The sequence below is a fragment of the Kwoniella dendrophila genome, chromosome 4 (genome assembly GCF_036810415.1).
Source record: "Kwoniella dendrophila CBS 6074 chromosome 4, complete sequence".
Classification (NCBI taxonomy): domain Eukaryota; kingdom Fungi; phylum Basidiomycota; class Tremellomycetes; order Tremellales; family Cryptococcaceae; genus Kwoniella; species Kwoniella dendrophila.
Genome location: NC_089479.1, coordinates 1,329,036 through 1,346,589, shown reverse-complemented (window position 1 = coordinate 1,346,589; position 17,554 = coordinate 1,329,036). Strand labels below are relative to the sequence as shown.

The 17,554-nt window shown below is 39.2% G+C and overlaps 4 protein-coding genes across 4 annotated transcripts; 2 read left to right on the top strand and 2 right to left on the bottom strand.

The window, feature by feature from the left end:
- Positions 1 to 119: 119 nt before the first annotated feature.
- On the bottom strand, positions 120 to 2,899 carry L201_003612 (uncharacterized protein; the record flags this gene model as incomplete). Its single annotated transcript, XM_066219365.1, has 12 exons — positions 120 to 185; positions 249 to 382; positions 444 to 462; positions 532 to 665; positions 729 to 888; positions 955 to 1,021; positions 1,082 to 1,164; positions 1,209 to 1,317; positions 1,374 to 1,535; positions 1,591 to 1,969; positions 2,044 to 2,249; positions 2,328 to 2,899. 12 exons carry the CDS (start codon positions 2,897 to 2,899, stop codon positions 120 to 122), a joined length of 2,091 nt encoding a protein of 696 aa, XP_066075462.1.
- Positions 2,900 to 3,407: 508 nt separating this feature from the next.
- L201_003611 (uncharacterized protein) lies at positions 3,408 to 5,102 on the top strand (the record flags this gene model as incomplete). The annotated part of the gene is made up of 7 exons (XM_066219364.1): positions 3,408 to 3,470; positions 3,644 to 3,715; positions 3,783 to 3,890; positions 3,968 to 4,094; positions 4,188 to 4,499; positions 4,624 to 4,848; positions 4,969 to 5,102. 7 exons carry the CDS (start codon positions 3,408 to 3,410, stop codon positions 5,100 to 5,102), a joined length of 1,041 nt encoding a protein of 346 aa, XP_066075461.1.
- A 199-nt stretch (positions 5,103 to 5,301) lies between these two features.
- On the bottom strand, positions 5,302 to 8,316 carry L201_003610 (uncharacterized protein; the record flags this gene model as incomplete). The annotated part of the gene is made up of 2 exons (XM_066219363.1): positions 5,302 to 7,569; positions 7,639 to 8,316. 2 exons carry the CDS (start codon positions 8,314 to 8,316, stop codon positions 5,302 to 5,304), a joined length of 2,946 nt encoding a protein of 981 aa, XP_066075460.1.
- A 529-nt stretch (positions 8,317 to 8,845) lies between these two features.
- L201_003609 (uncharacterized protein) lies at positions 8,846 to 17,450 on the top strand (the record flags this gene model as incomplete). Its single annotated transcript, XM_066219362.1, has 12 exons — positions 8,846 to 10,288; positions 10,414 to 11,285; positions 11,343 to 13,554; positions 13,635 to 13,801; positions 13,852 to 13,910; positions 13,979 to 14,441; positions 14,496 to 15,902; positions 15,979 to 16,265; positions 16,321 to 16,491; positions 16,551 to 17,058; positions 17,153 to 17,241; positions 17,320 to 17,450. The coding sequence occupies 12 exons, from the start codon at positions 8,846 to 8,848 to the stop codon at positions 17,448 to 17,450; spliced, it is 7,809 nt and encodes a 2,602-aa protein (XP_066075459.1).
- Positions 17,451 to 17,554: the final 104 nt, after the last annotated feature.

The following is a 17,554-nucleotide window of genomic DNA, read 5'->3' as shown; positions in this document are numbered from 1 at the left end:
TTTCCCACAAGATGCTCTTACCTTCCAGATTTCTGACAAACCCCTCCTATGTAACTGCAAGTTGTTCAATGCAAAATCATTAATCTTCGAATGATCTTGTTTCCCAACGATTTTTGCTCTTAAACAGGTCCCACAAGTTGGAATAGCAATCTTCTTACTATACCACTCATAGCATCCGGTGAGTGCTGTTCATATTTCCACACAAGTCAGTACGAGTTGATGCGTACATGTTCCATGGCTCAGCTCACCTTATAAGCATCCATCACCATACCCATAGCTACAGCTCCTAAAATAGTTTCACCGAATGGTACGATAGGTACCCAAGCTCTCTTTCTAGCGCTTGACCAAGCTGATTCAAGTGCTCGCGGTAAGACGTACATAGCTGAAGAAGTCATTGTCAGCCATTCAAGTCAATCGTTACAAGTATATTACGAAGATCTCACCTAATTCTGCTCGACGTTTCTGTTTGACAAACGAATGTTTTAGCGGGATACAAGAATTCGGTAGACTTGACTGTGGGAGCAAACTCACCTTCTCCTCTACCAATAAGGACAAACAAGTACTGAAACCCATTAACCAGAAAGTCTCCTTCCTCTTTAAAGCATTTCTTATCCAATTAGTACCCCAACCTTGCTCTACAGACTGTATTCTCAAGCAGAACAAAACTGCACCAGTTATACGTCAGCAGTATACCAGTATGGAAATACTTGAGCAATGGTCAAACTTACCTTGATAAATGAAGACGAAGATACCCAAGAAAGAACAACTTCGCGTTAAGCCCCATATCGCTCTGGCTAACATCCTCAAAGGGTCCCTCTTCACATGATGTCGACGCAAAACTAACATAGGAATGAGATGAAGTGCCGAGTACACAGGAAGCATAAACCGCTAAATGAGATGTCAATGTAAGTCGTTTTTTGTTTATTTTTGGTGGACAGAAAAATGGCAACTCACAAAGACCGCAAAGAAACGTCTGATATTGGTTTCAGGACAGCTGTCAACCCACGGATGTATCATTTCACTATTCAAATACCAATTGTTAGCTCTGATGTATTCGAGAAGACCACAAAGTAAAGCTCACCATGGTACCACAGATGGCTTGTAGCCTTCCTTTAGCTTGATCAGTATATCCTGTAAAGCTTTCCTATTTGCAGGCGTGATAGCCTATCACAAACATCAGTTAATTGATCAACGCCGAATCAACTTACTTTATGCTCTAACGCCTTTTGCACTTGTATAGGCTCAATGATCTTCTGCCTTACCAAGGTCCTGTTTGCGTTGACAGCGAAGGAAGGTACACGAGAGGCTTGCAAAATCCTATATCAACTAATAAGCTGATTTTATCACTTGTGCCAATAGGCGAAAAGGCTTACCAAGCGCTATATTCCCTGGGTATAGTTTCTGGACTACATAGCCAAGCAAACATGATTTGACCACAACAAGCACCGAATACCAATAAATCACCATGAGGTATATGTATTCCCAATCGTGGAGTATATTGATTATATGAAGCTTGCAAACCTCGAACAAACATCCTAATAGACATTTATGAGTAATACCCAGTAGTTAGATCGCAAGAGTATAACTCACTGTTGTGCTACACCTGTTCTTCTACTTGTACTTTCCCATAACAGACCCAAGCTTCCTACTGCACCTGCAACAGCAGCTTGCCATCTTCTTTCACCTTCATCCCCTTCTCTTTCAGGTGGACCAAAAGTAGGTTTATTGAAAATACCATTCTTTAATCTTCTCCTATAATATCCTAAAGGTGGTGCCAGACGTAGTATATGTAATGTAAGTGTATTAAGGAAAGTAAATGTGCCTAACATTGCACCGAATCTAAAAGGTTCTTGACCAAATATAGCATGTCTAAATAATGCTAAACGCAACTTCTTGTTTCGCAAATTACGAAAAAGTGTCAATAAGACATTTATTCCTGCTCTGACAGAAAATGCCAATAAGAAGGATCCTACAAGGATGAAGGTAATCACGTCAGAATCTTGTTCATCAGTAGGAAGAACAACTTTGTGAAGGGAAACTCACTCAATCCTCGTTTCAAAGCTAACACACCAGCTCTCTCTGGATCACGAGGTAATAATTTCTTTTCGTCTTTCTGTCTCCATACTAGATCTTTACCAACTTTGGAAACCTCAGCTATCAATTTGTCTCTTTCACCTGAAGGATTAGTAGATAGAAGAAGCAATGAATCTAGAGAAGCCAAAGAAAGTGTTCTTCGTATTTGATCGGCACTGGATATCCTTTGATCAGCTATCTAACTTACAGCTTGATCAGAAATCGTGACCCTGGTGGATTTATTTGCTACTTACGTTTCTGACAGATTCGGTGTACCAGGATCGCTCATTAGATAATCAACCTGATCTCTCGGTATACCTTTTGTTCCCGTTGTTGAATTCGATAATTGTCCTTGTTCTAAATCTAAACCTCTATTCTGATTATAATTTGGTGATATAGCTGTAAATCTCAATTTCTTCTTTTCTCGATTATGACCTCCACTTGAACCATTCGACAAAGATGAATGTGTTCTACGTAAGCATGATTGATGATTTGTTGATGAGCTAGGACTATTTTCACTTGATGACGGCGGGGAGTTTTCCCGTGAAGGTGTGTTTGCGATTCTTACAGGTTTTTGGTCAAGTTTAGCTGATATCGAGGATACAGGTTTTAGCTTTGAAGGCGAATTAGAATGGGAATGGGAACGCGCGTTAGACGAGAAATTAGGTGGCGGAGCAGTCTTGGAACGTTGATGTTGATGGGGAATTGAATGAATGGGCAAGGGAGGCGAAGAAGGAGCTGAAGGTTGAGGTGATACTATATTTGCTGGTGAATTCAGACCTGGTATGAGATCAAGACTCGATAGTAGGTTTGGTGGAGATGACATGTCTTTGTTCACTACATAAGATAGTTCAAGCTGAAATCAACGAGCATAGGTTTTCTGATCTTACAGTTACTGACAAGTGAGCATCATATTCGGCGTGTTGTGTTGCTAAATGACTGCTGAATTGATTACAGAAGTATCGAAGGATAGCTTCAGACATGCAGTATTTCAGTAGTTAAATAGTAATTTAATAACCGGTAATGTATAATGTAATGATGCGGGGCAACACACCATAAACAAACTTCCCCAAAAATGTTGACATGAAACAATTAACTAACGCGAAAAAACAGGTACAATCACGTGACTATGTGTATAGCCGCATGCTCGTCGCATGGTTAAAGTATTGATAAATTTGAATGATCCCCTTGCGTAAGCAAAAGTTGGCAAGGAGAATGTTGAAATGTTGAATTTGTTGTTGGGATTTGAGGTTCGAGTTTTGATTAACTGACTTGAATTAGCTATAAATTGTACGTATAACACAGAAAAGTATCCTTTCTAAGCCCAACGCAAGATGTCAAGATCATTGGATGACCCACGTCGGCACGTGCAAGTTCTACCTGAGCGGATAGGTGCTGTAAGTTTTCCTTTCCTCTCCTCTTTCTTCTCCCTTCCTGCTCTTCGTTCTTACCATGCGCAATATACGTTGTGGTTATGTCTCGGCGTCGTGTAGACCAAGTTTCATGTAGAATGCGTCCGCAGCATTATCACTGTAAGGCTCTAGTTGACACTAATTCACAATTTTTCCAGGTCGCAGGATCAGAATTTCCAGGTCACTATCCAGGAGAAGATCATTCATGGAATCTACAGAAGTTTACAGACGTAAGCTTAATGTCGAACAGCAATGCTCTATAGCTTATTGTCTTACTAATGTTCGAATCACCTCCAGAACCTCATAACGTCGGTACAGCGCTTAACACCTTCAACAATAGAATTTGATTTAGTAGGAGTGGATGCATCAGTAGCGAACTCATTGAGAAGAGTGATGATTGCTGAGGTAAGTGTGAACACACTGGGCATGAGTAACAAGTTGGTGTATGGAGATTGACTGACTGAGTATTACCCCTTCTACAGGTACCTACAATTGCCATTGAGGAAATATACGTTTGGAATAATACGTCAATTATGCAAGATGAAGTTTTATGTCATAGAGTTGGATTAGTACCGTTGAAAATTGATCCTCGATCACTGAAATACCGACGTGAGTTTTATAAGGTCTACAATGGTATAAAACATGAGGGGCAATTTCGTTTGAAGTTAGAAAATATACTAATGATGTGATGTATATTTTCAGCAACACCACATTCAGCACCTCATGAAACAGATACAGTAGTATTTGATTTAAGTGTAAGATGTGATAAAAGACCAGGTGTAGATTCAAAAATAGAAAAAGATCCAAAAAAATTATATTATGATTCAAATGTTTATACAGGTATGATGAAATGGTCACCATCAGGTGATCAACAAAAGAAATATAAACATAATCCACCTAAACCTGTTGATCAAGATATTTTATTATGTAAATTGAGACCAGGTCAACAAATCGATTTACATTGTTTTGCAAGAAAAGGTTTAGGTATGGATCACGCTAAATTCTCTCCTGTTGGTAAGTTCCCATATCTCTATTTCTTCCTTTTTCAAAGCATAAAAATCAATCAACAACATTTATTTGCTTGTCGCATGATTGTATTTGAGCTAACATTCATTTTCCCCCTCTTTAACCAATTTAGCAACCGCATCATATAGATTATTACCACATATAATATTGAGAGAACCAATTCCGATAGAACATCAAGAAAAATTCAAAAACTGTTTCCCTCAAGGTGTAATTGAAATCGAAAATAACGAAGTTGTAGTTAAAAATCCAAGAAAAGATACTGTGTCAAGAGAAGTTTTACGACACCCAGAATTCGCAGATAAAGTTGAATTGAATAGAATAAGAGATCATTTCATTTGTAGGTTGTTTTTCGGTTGTTCAACTCTAAATTCTAATTCATTCTTCCCTTACTATTTACACATTCTACATTGTTGTGAATGACCGGTATGATTAACGATTTGTTTATCTCAACGAATAGTCAACGTAGAATCAACTGGCCAATACAACCCAGAAGAATTAGTACCAGAAGCAATCAAGATTTTATTAGGCAAAATTACAGCTGTTGAAGAAGGTTTAGATAAATTATTCGCTAATGAAGGCCAAGTAGCATAAAATCTATCTTGACAATTTATCAAATGACACATACTGCTAGAGGCGTGTATTGCATGTTTGGTACACAATTGTACGTATTGATGCATAACATAGATAATATATAAAATGCGCATATAGGAGCATACTGAAATCTACTGAGAACTCGTTTGAGAAGGTACAACATACAAATATCGCATTTATTGAATTATGGTGCAAAGGACTAGTTAGCTGCCATTCGAGCAGCTTTGAAACGCGATACCTTTTTTGGCTTTTGTGGAGTATCGGATACTGATTGATTGGCTGATTCTGTCGGTCTTGGTACGGGTACAGGTAAAGGCGTATGTGGAGTGAAAGATGATATGGCAGAAGTTGTTAGAGGAGCTGATGTATTAGGTATTGACGCTTTGGAAAAAGCTGTATGTTCAATGGGTGATTCTGGTACTAAAGGAATTATAGGTGGTTTCGAACTTGCATTAATTGAATTCGAATTATTCTTCGATAATTGTTCTTCTTCTTGACGATGATTTTCTTGATTATCCATGTTGGTATCAGTTGACAAACTAGGTGGTAAAGAATTTTTCCAATCTTGATTTTGTTTAGCTTTACCTTTTTCAATTTTTTTATTTTTATTTTCTTCTCTTTCTTTAGCTATTAAATCTTGAATTGGAATTTCTAATCCCATTAATTTCCTTTTAATTAATTCTCTATTTTCTTTCCTTTCTTTTTTATTAATAACTTTTTGTTTTTTCTCTTCATCATTATTTTCATCATCATCATTATCATTATCATTATAATCTAATTCATTTTCAGAATCAGTTTCTAAAGATTCTTCACCTGGTGCTAAAACTAGATTACCATTTTCTAATTTACCTACTCTAATAAATCTTCTTAAATCTTCTGGTTTTGGATTGATTATCATTGGTCTACCACTTTGTCTAAATCCTTCTATTTCTTCTTCATCATTCCCATTTCCATTCAAATCTGATATTCTAGGTAATCCCAGCATCACTCCTCCACCACCACCATCCTCATCATCTTCTTGATCTTCATGATCATAAGCTGGATCATTTGGATCACGATTTAATGGTTTATAAGCTTGTCTTTTATGATACTCTAATGCTACTTCTCTAGCTAATAATGCTTCATCTAAATCATATTCATCTTCTTCTCCAGTTGAATATTCACTAAATTCATCTTCATCTTCATCTTCATCCTCATCCTCATAATCTTCTTTAACATCAGTATGATTGTCTTCCTCTAAAGCATATTTCGTTCTACCCATACTAGTATCGATCAGACCCTTTTGAGCAACTTTCGTAGGAGGCCTCTCGATGATTTCTAGATTGTTTGGTGGTGTGACAGAAGAAGGCTTTGGCGGTTTCTCGATAACACCAGACTTGATTGTATTTGTACCTTTACTTTCTGAAACTTTCGGTAAATTAGGTATATTACTTGATGACGATGACGTTGAAGCAGTGGTAGTTTGAATGAAAGGTGCAGAAGCATCAATTTCAGGTTTCGATAATCTCTGGGAGAATAAACTTTGCTTTTTAGGTTTAGCTTGAGGTATATCTGGAGTAGATACGTTTTGAGTGGGTTTCGTAGATGACGGTGTGGCTGTGGGTATGGGTTTTTCAGATACAACATCTTTTACAGCTGTTAATTTGGGTCTTTCTTTCTCCTGTACGGTAGATTTTGTTGTTAATGATTGACTTCCCAAAGGCGAAGGGGATTTATTGGATGATGATCTACCTAAGAAACCTTTCTTGAAACCTGCAAATCCAGAATCCGTCGCTTGCTGTTGTTTCTTTTTTCCAGGTTGTGGAGTAGGTATCACAGGTACAGGTTTAACTGAATATTCATTATTCTCATCATCGTCATCTGTAGCTAAAGGTAATGGGTAACCAAATCTACCCAGTTGAGAATAGGAATGCGGATCTGGTACAGGTGATTGTGGTGGTGAAGGTAAAGAAGGATCAAAAGAAACTGATTTTTTCTTTAATGGTGGTTTGTGTGGTTTTAATATGGATTTTGAAGGGGCTGGTAAACTTGATGAAGGTCTTCTTTCTCTCATCGGTGGGTTTGGAGGTAAATCAGTGTCAGTCTCATTCGAGGGCGAAGGCGAATGTGATTGACTTAATGGAGAAGAGACGGTAGGTTTGTTTAATTCTTTCGAATTAGAAGATGAAGAAGATGCTGAAGATGGGCGTATTATTCCCCTTTTAGCTTTGATGGGTTCAGATTCCTCTTTAGGTTGAATTTCTTCTAGTTGGGTCTCCTCCTCGTCGTCAGATGAATCCTCATTAAATAATTTTCTCCTTAATGCCGCTCTACGTTCTACAGCTTCTGCAGAGAAATAGTCCTCTTCTTTTTGCTCGGTAGAAGATTTCGAGTCAATCGTTGTGGAAGGAGGAGGTGGTGCACCAATAGTTTCTCCAGATAGCGTTTCGCGAATTTCATGTATCGGTAAACCCTCTTCATTCAGTGTCTGAGCAAGATTATAAAGGTTAGCAAAGCAATCTCCAAATTGTAGTAAAAGTGTATTTTCAAGGCATACCGTATCATCACCACGACCGTCGTCCACTTTCTCCCCTTCCGAATCTCCCTCATCATCAAGTAATTCTACCAAAGAGGCTTTGTTAGGAGGTGATTTCGGCTGAGGAGGGTTTATAGCTTTCGTCGGTGGCTTAGCCTGATTCTCTTCTGCAACGTATGCTTCCTTTTCCGGTGAGTTTCCTGCTGCTGCTCTGGAAGGTGTTTCTTTGCTCGATTGACTGTCTGATGGCTTTGCGTTTTCTGGCAAAGCCGATGAGCTAGCAATATTATCAGGTAAGCTGTAGAATATAGGGTGAAATCCAATTTTCGGTTGATCATTGTTCTTGTAAGGTTTACTACCACCTGCGATATTTTCTTCTGGACTATTAAGCTTCGATTTACCCTCAATTAATCTAGCATGATCTAGCAATAACAATTCTTTTCTCCTCTTTATATACTCCGAAGCTTCTTTGCAAGTCATATCAGCATAATATCCTACACCAATATTAACTTTAATATCGTTTGTATGTATAATTTCACCTTTTATACTTGCTTTTGAATTTAATGGTATTCTACAATCATGTCTATTCTTATTGATGAGTGATTCAATCTGCAACGACAATAAATCTAAAGCTGCCAAATGTGATTGTAAACTTGTTGAACATGGTCTTAAAGGTAGATTTAATGGTGAATCCGACATTTTGATCTCCAAGTATATGGCTTGATCAGAGGCGTTTGACAGGCATCTACTCCCCGAGAAAATGTCGTATCTCTTTGCGTCGAGGGATACACCTAGGAGTCGATCCTGTTGTGGGTACAAAACTCGTACCTTTGATTCTAGTCTGTTGACTTGATATCGCTTTTTCCAAGTCGGAAAGATATGCTCGTTCTCAGAAAAGTTAGGTGGAATTTGACTATCACTTATCACTTATCACTTTCAAAACAGCAAATAAATTACGACAGTAGCGACGGATTGAACCGGAGATCGCCGCTTTATTTGTTAGTTACGTTGATAACGTCAAGGCAAAGATCAAAGATGATGATTCTAACGCGTTGAGCAGTGTTAAGATTATATATGTTGATGAATACAGCTCTTTTTCACTAAATACTTCTATCTAGGCCAAGTCAAAGATCTGAATCAAGTGATCGCTAGAATGACCGTAAAGATATAGCAAATATAAAGCTGAAGAAGGAAGGAGATGAAGGAAGGAATAACTCTCTTACCCACCATGGCATCTTCTTTACAGATTGATTCCAATTCAGCTGCACCTTCTTCAACACACGCTAATGCAGGTGACAAAGCCTCACCTTCAGCAGCAATTACACTCACAACATTTCCAAATCCATTTGAAGATGAACCTGAACAGGGTATATTCCCTGCGTTATTCTCAAAAGTAAAACAAACTTTTACCAATGCATCCAATACCACATTGGGAGGAGGAAATAGCGCCTCGGTAGGAACTGGAAATAATCGAGGTTCTGATAAACGATCGATCGATACGCAGCATAGAGAAAATGCAATATTAGAAAGTGATAGAGTAGCTTCAGGCTTAGTACAGAATGAAAACAAGACCAAACCAAATCAAACTGAAGCTCAAGCTATAGCAGAAGCAGTAAAAAGAGGTGCACATCAAGCTGCTTTAGCCGCTTCTTCGCGAGCTCAACCTAATTCTTCACATTATCCATCACAGTATCAAACGCAACATCCAATATCTCATGATGAAGGTAGTAGTAGTAATAGTGGTGGTATTGGTCAATTACATAACAGAAGGAGATCATCTGGACCATCAAATATACCTTCTATTCAACCTATAACTACTATATCTGAATCATCTCGACCAATAGTTACAAACACTTCACCTAGGAAATTACCAGCAAAACAATCACAGTCTCTCAGACCGCCTTTGAGTACTGTCAATTCAGTTGGCAGTGCTACATCTTCAATACAGTCTCCGTCAATATTATCATTCTCACATTCAGTTTCAACTTCTAATGCAAATCTACCTATAAGAAGATTAATGCACGCTCCGAATGAAAGACAGTGGAAGCCTTCTTTAGCGGCACCTGCTCAAGTGACGATATCACCAGTAACAAGTGTGACTACAACTATACAAGCAAGTGCCAGTAATACAAATTTGAACCAAGTCTCGAAGAGACCTCAAACACCTGAAGGTTCAACACCATTTCCACATGGACCGGGTAATAGACATAAAGCACATTTCAACAATATACCTTCATCTTCAAATAACAACAACTATACTGGACCCGTCCATGCCTCCTCATCAAGATCTATAACACCATTACATCATCATGCACATTCAAATTCGCATTCACAAAACTTCAGAATTAGAAGAAGCTCCATCGTAACTTTACCTGATTCACCAAGTTCAATTTCAATTTCAACAATGTTGAATGCAAATGCAGAGTTATCAAATAATTATAATTACAATCTTGGAAATTATGTTCCTGGATTTCCTTTAAATCAAGATGACACAAAATCGATAAAAAGTTTAAATTTTGGTAATCAAATTGGCGGTGGTGGGGGATTTGGTGGTTTTGTCAAAAAGCAAAACTCAGTTTCAAAGATTATAAGAAGAATTAGAGGTGAAGGTTTATCAAAACATTATTGGATGGCTGATGAATCTTGTAAGGAATGTTATGATTGTAAATCTGTGAGTCGATGACTTCTGCGCGACTACCCAAAGAAAGAAAGAGAGGAAAAACGAGGAGGGAAGAGCGAGGGGCGACTCATTTATCTCTTGTTTATGTGGATAGACAATGTTGACTTTAATTATAGATATTCACCGCTTGGCGAAGAAAACACCATTGCCGAATATGCGGTCAAATCTTTTGTTCTCGTTGCGCTTCAAATATCATAGGAGCAAGGAGATTCGGTCAAGACGGTGCTGTAAGGGTGTGTAACCTTTGCTTAAAGATCATGGAAGAATACAGAGACGATGATGAGGACGATCGAAGGTCGATCAATTCTGTCTCTACATCTGTTCATCGATTCCCCAGTATATCGGATCGAGCCTTTTTAGATGCAGCAATATCACCAGAAGTTCCATATGCTAAATCGCCTTTTGCTGCAAGTCAACTGTTCACTAGTCACCCAAATGAGTCTTTAACGGCTATTGATGAAAGTTCAGTACCTACTAGATGGGAAGTTGAAAGTGGATTGGATACACCATACACTCCTATTGAAATAGGTGACGGTTCTCAATTGTCCGATTCTGAAGATGCACATACGTGGGCTACCAGTAGACCTCAAACTGCTGCTCCCTTCAGAAGACCTATGGAAGATGAACAGAAAAGTGATCATATACAAGAAGATGATATGTCACCTGAACCAGAAACTCAACAATCAGGACCAAGTAGTCCAGAAAATTCAGCGAGTGGTTTGCAAAGCAGAGGCGAACCAGCTAAAAGGATGAATGCGAGTCAACAAGGTTTATCTGTTCCACCCAGAGTGGAGTTCCCAAGAACTGATACGATGTCAACAGACGGTGGTTTGGATCTTAGGGTACCTCTTACAAGAATGGACTCCAACTTACCGTTAATTGGATTACGCACGAGATTAAGCTCAAGAGCAAGTCAAGGTGGTTTAACGGCACTGTTAGATTCCGAAAAATCGGAAGGATTGTGGAGAGCTCGTTCGCATTCATTTGCGTAAGTAATACAAGTGTATTCCATAACAATATACCAGCTGATATCCTTGTTGTATAGTCATCGACCCGAACTTCTTTCTGGTGCTAGTTTGAACCACTTCCATGTTATGCTTCAACAAGCTATAGCTCGAGCCGGATTGCCTCATCCGCATCAGTGGCAACGTACACTGAGTAATCTCTTGTTAAAAGTATCTACCAATCTTCAACCGAATGTTCGCGCTGGTGATGATATCGATGTTCGAGCTTACGTGAAGATTAAAAAGGTTCCTGGAGGAAAGATCAGTGATTCAGAATATGTGGATGGTATTGTTATTAGCAAGAACGTAGCCCACAAAGCTATGCCTCGTCGACTGGTCAATCCTCGTATCATGGTTGTTACTTTTCCTTTAGATTATCATAGAGTTGAAAACCAGTTTATGTCTTTAGATCCTATTTTGGCTCAAGAAAAAGACTACCTTCGACTATTGACGAAACGAATCATCGATGTCAGACCTCACATCGTTCTTGTCCAACCATCAGCCTCAAGAATTGCTCTTGAATACCTTCTAGAGGCCAATATCGCAGTTGCTAGAAGTGTTAAAGTGTCCGCTATTCATCAAGTCGCAAGATGTACTCAAGCTGATGTAGTGGCTTCAATGGATCGTTTGGCTCTAGAACCAAGATTAGGACGCTGTGGTGAATTTAGGATTCAGTCATTCGAACATGAACTAATACCAGGAAGAAGGAAGACTTTGATGAGGTTCGAAGGCGGTCATAGAGAATATGGATGTACGATCATTTTGCGTGGAGGGGATTTAGCTACGTTAAGAAAGGTCAAGGTGATTACAGATTTCATGGCTTTGGTAGTTTACCACCTCAAGAACGAAATCATCTTGTATAATGATGAAAATAACATATTTCCTCCTCGACCACCTTTGTCTATTGAATATCAAGAATTGTTGGAAGTACTCGAAGAGAAAGAACCTATCTCTCATGAAAAGTCTGTAACAGACACAACTATCACTCAAATCGATCACGACATCGAATCGGATGAGCCTTTGACACTCAGACCAAGGGATGATCAAGAAGATGAAAAGCAGATAGAGCGTCGAGAAGCAGCTCAGACAACCAAACAAATCGCTCAAACCCTGCAACCCTATCTCACAACTGCTCTTTCAGCTTCCGCGGCCGTTAGATTCCCACCTCCAACTACACTTGCCAAAATGGCAGAGCTAGATCGGGCTCTTGCAAATCTTCGACAGAGTATTGATGATGAAGAAGCCGCTCAAATTTTACAGGAAGAAACTAAAAGAAGTGAACCGGCAAAAGTCATGGGTCCTATTGCGGAATCTGATTCTTCCTCCAACTCAATATCCTCAACTGTAGTCGATACTCCGGAAATCACCGCAACCGAAGTTCCCAGTAGTACAGCTATGAGTGCTCTTCCTGTCACAACTGGTCCAAACAAGGAATCCACTCGCGATCCGTATAGAGTTCTACGTAAACCTGAGGAAGTTTCTCGTGAAAGTGCGTTATCGCAGATCGAACATGATCATTCCGAACAATTAAAGCTTTGGCAATGGTACACCCGCAAATTTACAGAGCCTTTGAGAGCTGAAGACTACCAGGGTATCGTTTACTTGTATTCCTTGGGATGTGAAGGAACTGATAAACCATGTATCGAACCTGCTTTGCAAACTATCAATTTTTATCAACCTGGGGATCAAACAGTGGGACAATTCCTGGAAGAATTAGCCAATAATGCAGTACAAAGATGTAATGTTAAAACATGTGAAAGATTGATGTTATTCCATTTCCATTTGTTAGTTCACGGTGATCGAAGATTACAAATTGCTATGGATCAATTTTCATGTCCATCACCTGGACACGAAGAGCAAATTATAACATGGTCATATTGTAGATTATGCACAGCACCTTCACCTACAACAATATTAAGAGAAGAAACGTGGAAATCATCTTGGGGGACATATCTAGAACATTTCTTTTATCCACCCAATGAAACAAAGTCTGGTTTCAATTGTCCCCATGATGCATTCAAAGATCAAATTAGATATTTTGCTTTTAGAAATTTAGCTATCAGAATCCATAATGAGCCGGTAGATATCTTTGAACCAATAAGACCTTCGATCAAATTACAAATCACATCTGAAACTAAAGTAATTCTCAAAAATCAAGAATACGAATCTGCTCTCCATAAAAATACAGCCTTCTTCGATTCAGTCTTGTTTAGATTAAGAAGTTTTGATACGGAAATATGTCAACCTGAAAAAGTGAGTTTGCGCTCAGCCTTTCCAAATCGCTTTTCTCCCGTATACCATGAGGTTCCTCGACTGATCCGAGATTTGAATAGATTGGATCTCTCAAGACAGCTTTAGAAGCCATGCTTTCACGAGCTGTAGCAGATCGAGAAGAAATGGTAAACCTTCTGAACAGAACCTACAAGCTTACACCGTTGACCGATGTCTTGGCTTTGAATACGGTACTCAGAACATTACAAGACAAGGTAGTCCAGTGGGAGTGAGTGGTTCAGCTTGTTTGCGGTGATTCAAACCTAACATTTTCTTCAGTGCCGATTTCGCGGAAGTTGAGAAAACTTTCATGCCTTCTGAAAAAGATCTCAGACGAAGTGAGTCTATTCGAAGTTGTTCTCGGACTTGTGAAAAGAAAGATGATCGACTGATTGATCGTTTCCAGTGACTGCAACTCATCTCAAGCGTCTTTTCGCCAATCAAGATGTCTTCAATTCCCTCGATCGAAATGTAGCTAGCCTGACTGTGTCAGAAGCAGATGAGAAAGAATCGAAAGATGTCTCCACCGATTCAACTCCATTACCTAGCGAACCAGCTACACCTGGGCTAACATCAACCGATGCTGATAGCGGAAACCTGTCAGTTGAAACTGCGACATTCGACCTCAATGCCGATTCGGATAACGCCAATACTCCAATTGGCGGGGTAATTCGAGAGGAACCGAATCCTCTCTCACAACCAGCTACTCCAGGCAGAGAAAGGGAGTATGACAGTGATTCTACTATATCTGCCATAAGACGAGACTCGCCCGAACGAAGTCCTATGAGAATGATCGAATCAAGCGGTATAGATAGTGATGCTCATCCATTCGTCTCTCGTTTACCGCGCCGATCACGACCTGCACCAAGGTGAGTATGGTATGTGACACATGCGAACGAATGTTCTGACCAATTTCTTCGTAGTATCGCTGATCTCGTACAACGATTCAACGATGTAACCAAACTGCAACCCTATGATACGATGGAAGTACCCGAGCGTCCTACATCCGCCGCCTCTATACGTCGAAAAGGCCGGCGTAGCCCCCATCCAGAAGCTTCGGACAGTGATCATAGCCCTAAAGCCCGCCCACGTATGCGAAGGGGTAGAACCGAGCAACCGCCTGTCAGGTATAGGGATGTCAACAACAAACCTAGTGGTCTTCTTTCAGACGGAGATAGAAGTTACGCTACAAATGCCTCTCGAATACCATCGTCTTATGGCCGAAACAGATCAACAGCTATGGCCTCATCCGATCATCTGCGACCTGGACTCAAGTCCCGGACTCTTTCATATACTGGCAAAATATCTCCTCGATCCCCGCGGTCTGCTCGTGTATCTCCAGAAAGACCTCCGCAACATTCAACTAACCATCTTACTACCGGCCAACACCTCAATGTAGGCCTTCCTCCTGTCGAAGTAAAACCTCGAATTAGCGGTAAAGGTAAATCACCTCGAGCGGCAGAACCTTCTTCTGGAGGAACTTCACCCAATCTTGTTCGAACTGCGGCCCGAAGAACATTAGCCAACACTTCCCGAGTGACTTCTATAGCTAGACATTTCGATAGGTTATCTCGAGAGGCTGAAAGAGAAAGACAAAAACGTATATCTATGGTACGAGGTAAAAGAGCTAGACCTGTAGGAGTAACAAAAGCAAAAGTACAAGTCTTCGACAATTTAAGAGATGCTTTTCGAGATGAGTTTGATACTGATTCATCAGAAGCTGATAATGAAGAAGATGAACTGGGAAGTGATGATAGTGCTGAATCAACTGGACAAGCTGGAGTGGATGAAGATGGTCAACCTAAACAGCGTAGAAAATCATCTCCTGCCAAATCTAGTAGAAAAAATTCACCTATCAAAGCTTCTAAATCATTGGAACCTATTCCCGTTGAGGTTAAGTCTCCATCTGATCCTTCCTCAAACACTACAGATGCTACCCCTTCTCAGGAGCCAGAAGAGAATAATAATCAAACAAAAGAAATTCCAATTTCAGGCTCAGGAGTGTCATTAGCTACACAATCAATTCTAAGTGATACAAGATCAGAAATGTCTTTTACAGATAGATTACAAATAGAGTTACCAAGTTTTGAAACAAGTGCACCATTGCCTAGTCATCCTGTCACACCACAATTATCAACTGATAATACAGCAGATGAAAACGGAACAACAAAAAATCCAAATCAACATCCTACAATATCACAAATGTCACAATTATCAGAAAGTGAATTTAGTTCATCAGGTGGTGGTATAGAAAGATCAAGTATATTGAAAAGTTTGACTGGTTTATGGGCATTTAGAGCTGGTGATTTCACTCCTCTTGAATATCCTTTGTAAGTCTTCATAAGACCGTTCGGATTTGTCGCGTTAGTAATGACAGCTCATCTAATTTTTACTTTGTTCGATCAGGTCTGCATCAGAACATCTGTTCGCTGATTCAAGAGTAATCATACGTGAGAATGAACCTACCAGTATCATCGCTTTCACCCTTAGCTCAAAAACATATAGAGATAAGATGCGAGCAGAAGCCAATCAGTCCAAGAGCGGAACTGCCAACGGTAGGACTGAAGCTTTCATGCCCGAAGAACACCATCATGGAAATGATAGAGCTTCTACATGGGATATCGTCTCGATAGATGAAGCTATGGATAACGATGGCGATCTCAGAAGAGAAGGAGGTACTCACTTGAAATATGGTCAGTCCTGAATTCCGTGAAATAAGTCTATCAAGCTGATCTCAATATGCGATAGATTTCGAATCAGGCGCTTCTACTATTTTCTGTAGGATCTTTTTCGCTGAGCAGTTTGCCGCATTGCGTTCTGCTTGCCAATGTGAAGACAGTTTTGTTGAATCTCTCGCTCGATGCGTTCAATTCGATGCATCAGGTGGTAAATCGGGATCGGCGTTCCTCAAGACCAAAGGTGAGTATACTTTGTGATCGCTGTATGCGAACAATAGCTAACATTTAACGCTGTCACAGATGATCGATTCATTGCTAAGGAAATATCAAGATTGGAAATGGATGCATTAACCAAATTTGCTCCTGCATATTTTGAATACACAAGAAAAGCATTTCAAGGATCCAGACCAACAGTATTAGCTAAAATATATGGATTTTTCAAGATTGGATACAGAAATGCAATAACAGGTAGATATATGAGAATGAATGTATTAGTTATGGAAAATTTATTTTATGAAAGAAGATTTTCAAAAATTTATGATTTAAAAGGATCAACAAGAAATAGATTAATTCAACCTACAGGTAGAATCAATGAAGTTTTATTAGATGAGAATTTAATGGAAATCGTTTATAAACATCCTCTATATTTGAAAGAACATTCCAAGAAAATTCTAAGAACTGCTTTATTCAATGATACTTTGTTTTTATCAAATTTAAACGTAATGGATTATTCCCTTGTAGTTGGTGTAGATTCTGAAAAACATGAATTGGTAGTTGGGATCGTTGATTATATTCGAACTTTTACTTGGTAAGTTAAATTTTCCGAATTCTTACCTATAAGTTTTTGTAGTGAATACAATACTGACAACTGATCTGAATTTGATCTTTTTTTTTTTTGGTAGGGATAAAAAATTAGAATCTTGGGTAAAAGATTCCGCCTTTTTGGGTGGTGCAGGTAAAGGTGAACCTACAATCGTAACACCAAAACAATGTAAGTTGCGACCTATCGTGTCTGCAACTAGACATTCGAAGGGGACAATTGACTGATAATTGACCGATATGAAAACAGATAAATTACGATTTAGGACTGCTATGGAAAGGTTCTATTTCCCTTCTGTTCCTGATAGATGGACGAAAGTTGGATCTGAAGAAGCTTCGATCGAGGAAGATGGTCAATCCACTAAAGATACAAACATCTAGATGAGATTTGCAATTGGAAATACCGGTCATTGTATCTGTAATACATTTGATTGTAAGTCACTAGATATATATAGATAGATTATTTGTACAATATTATACGAAAT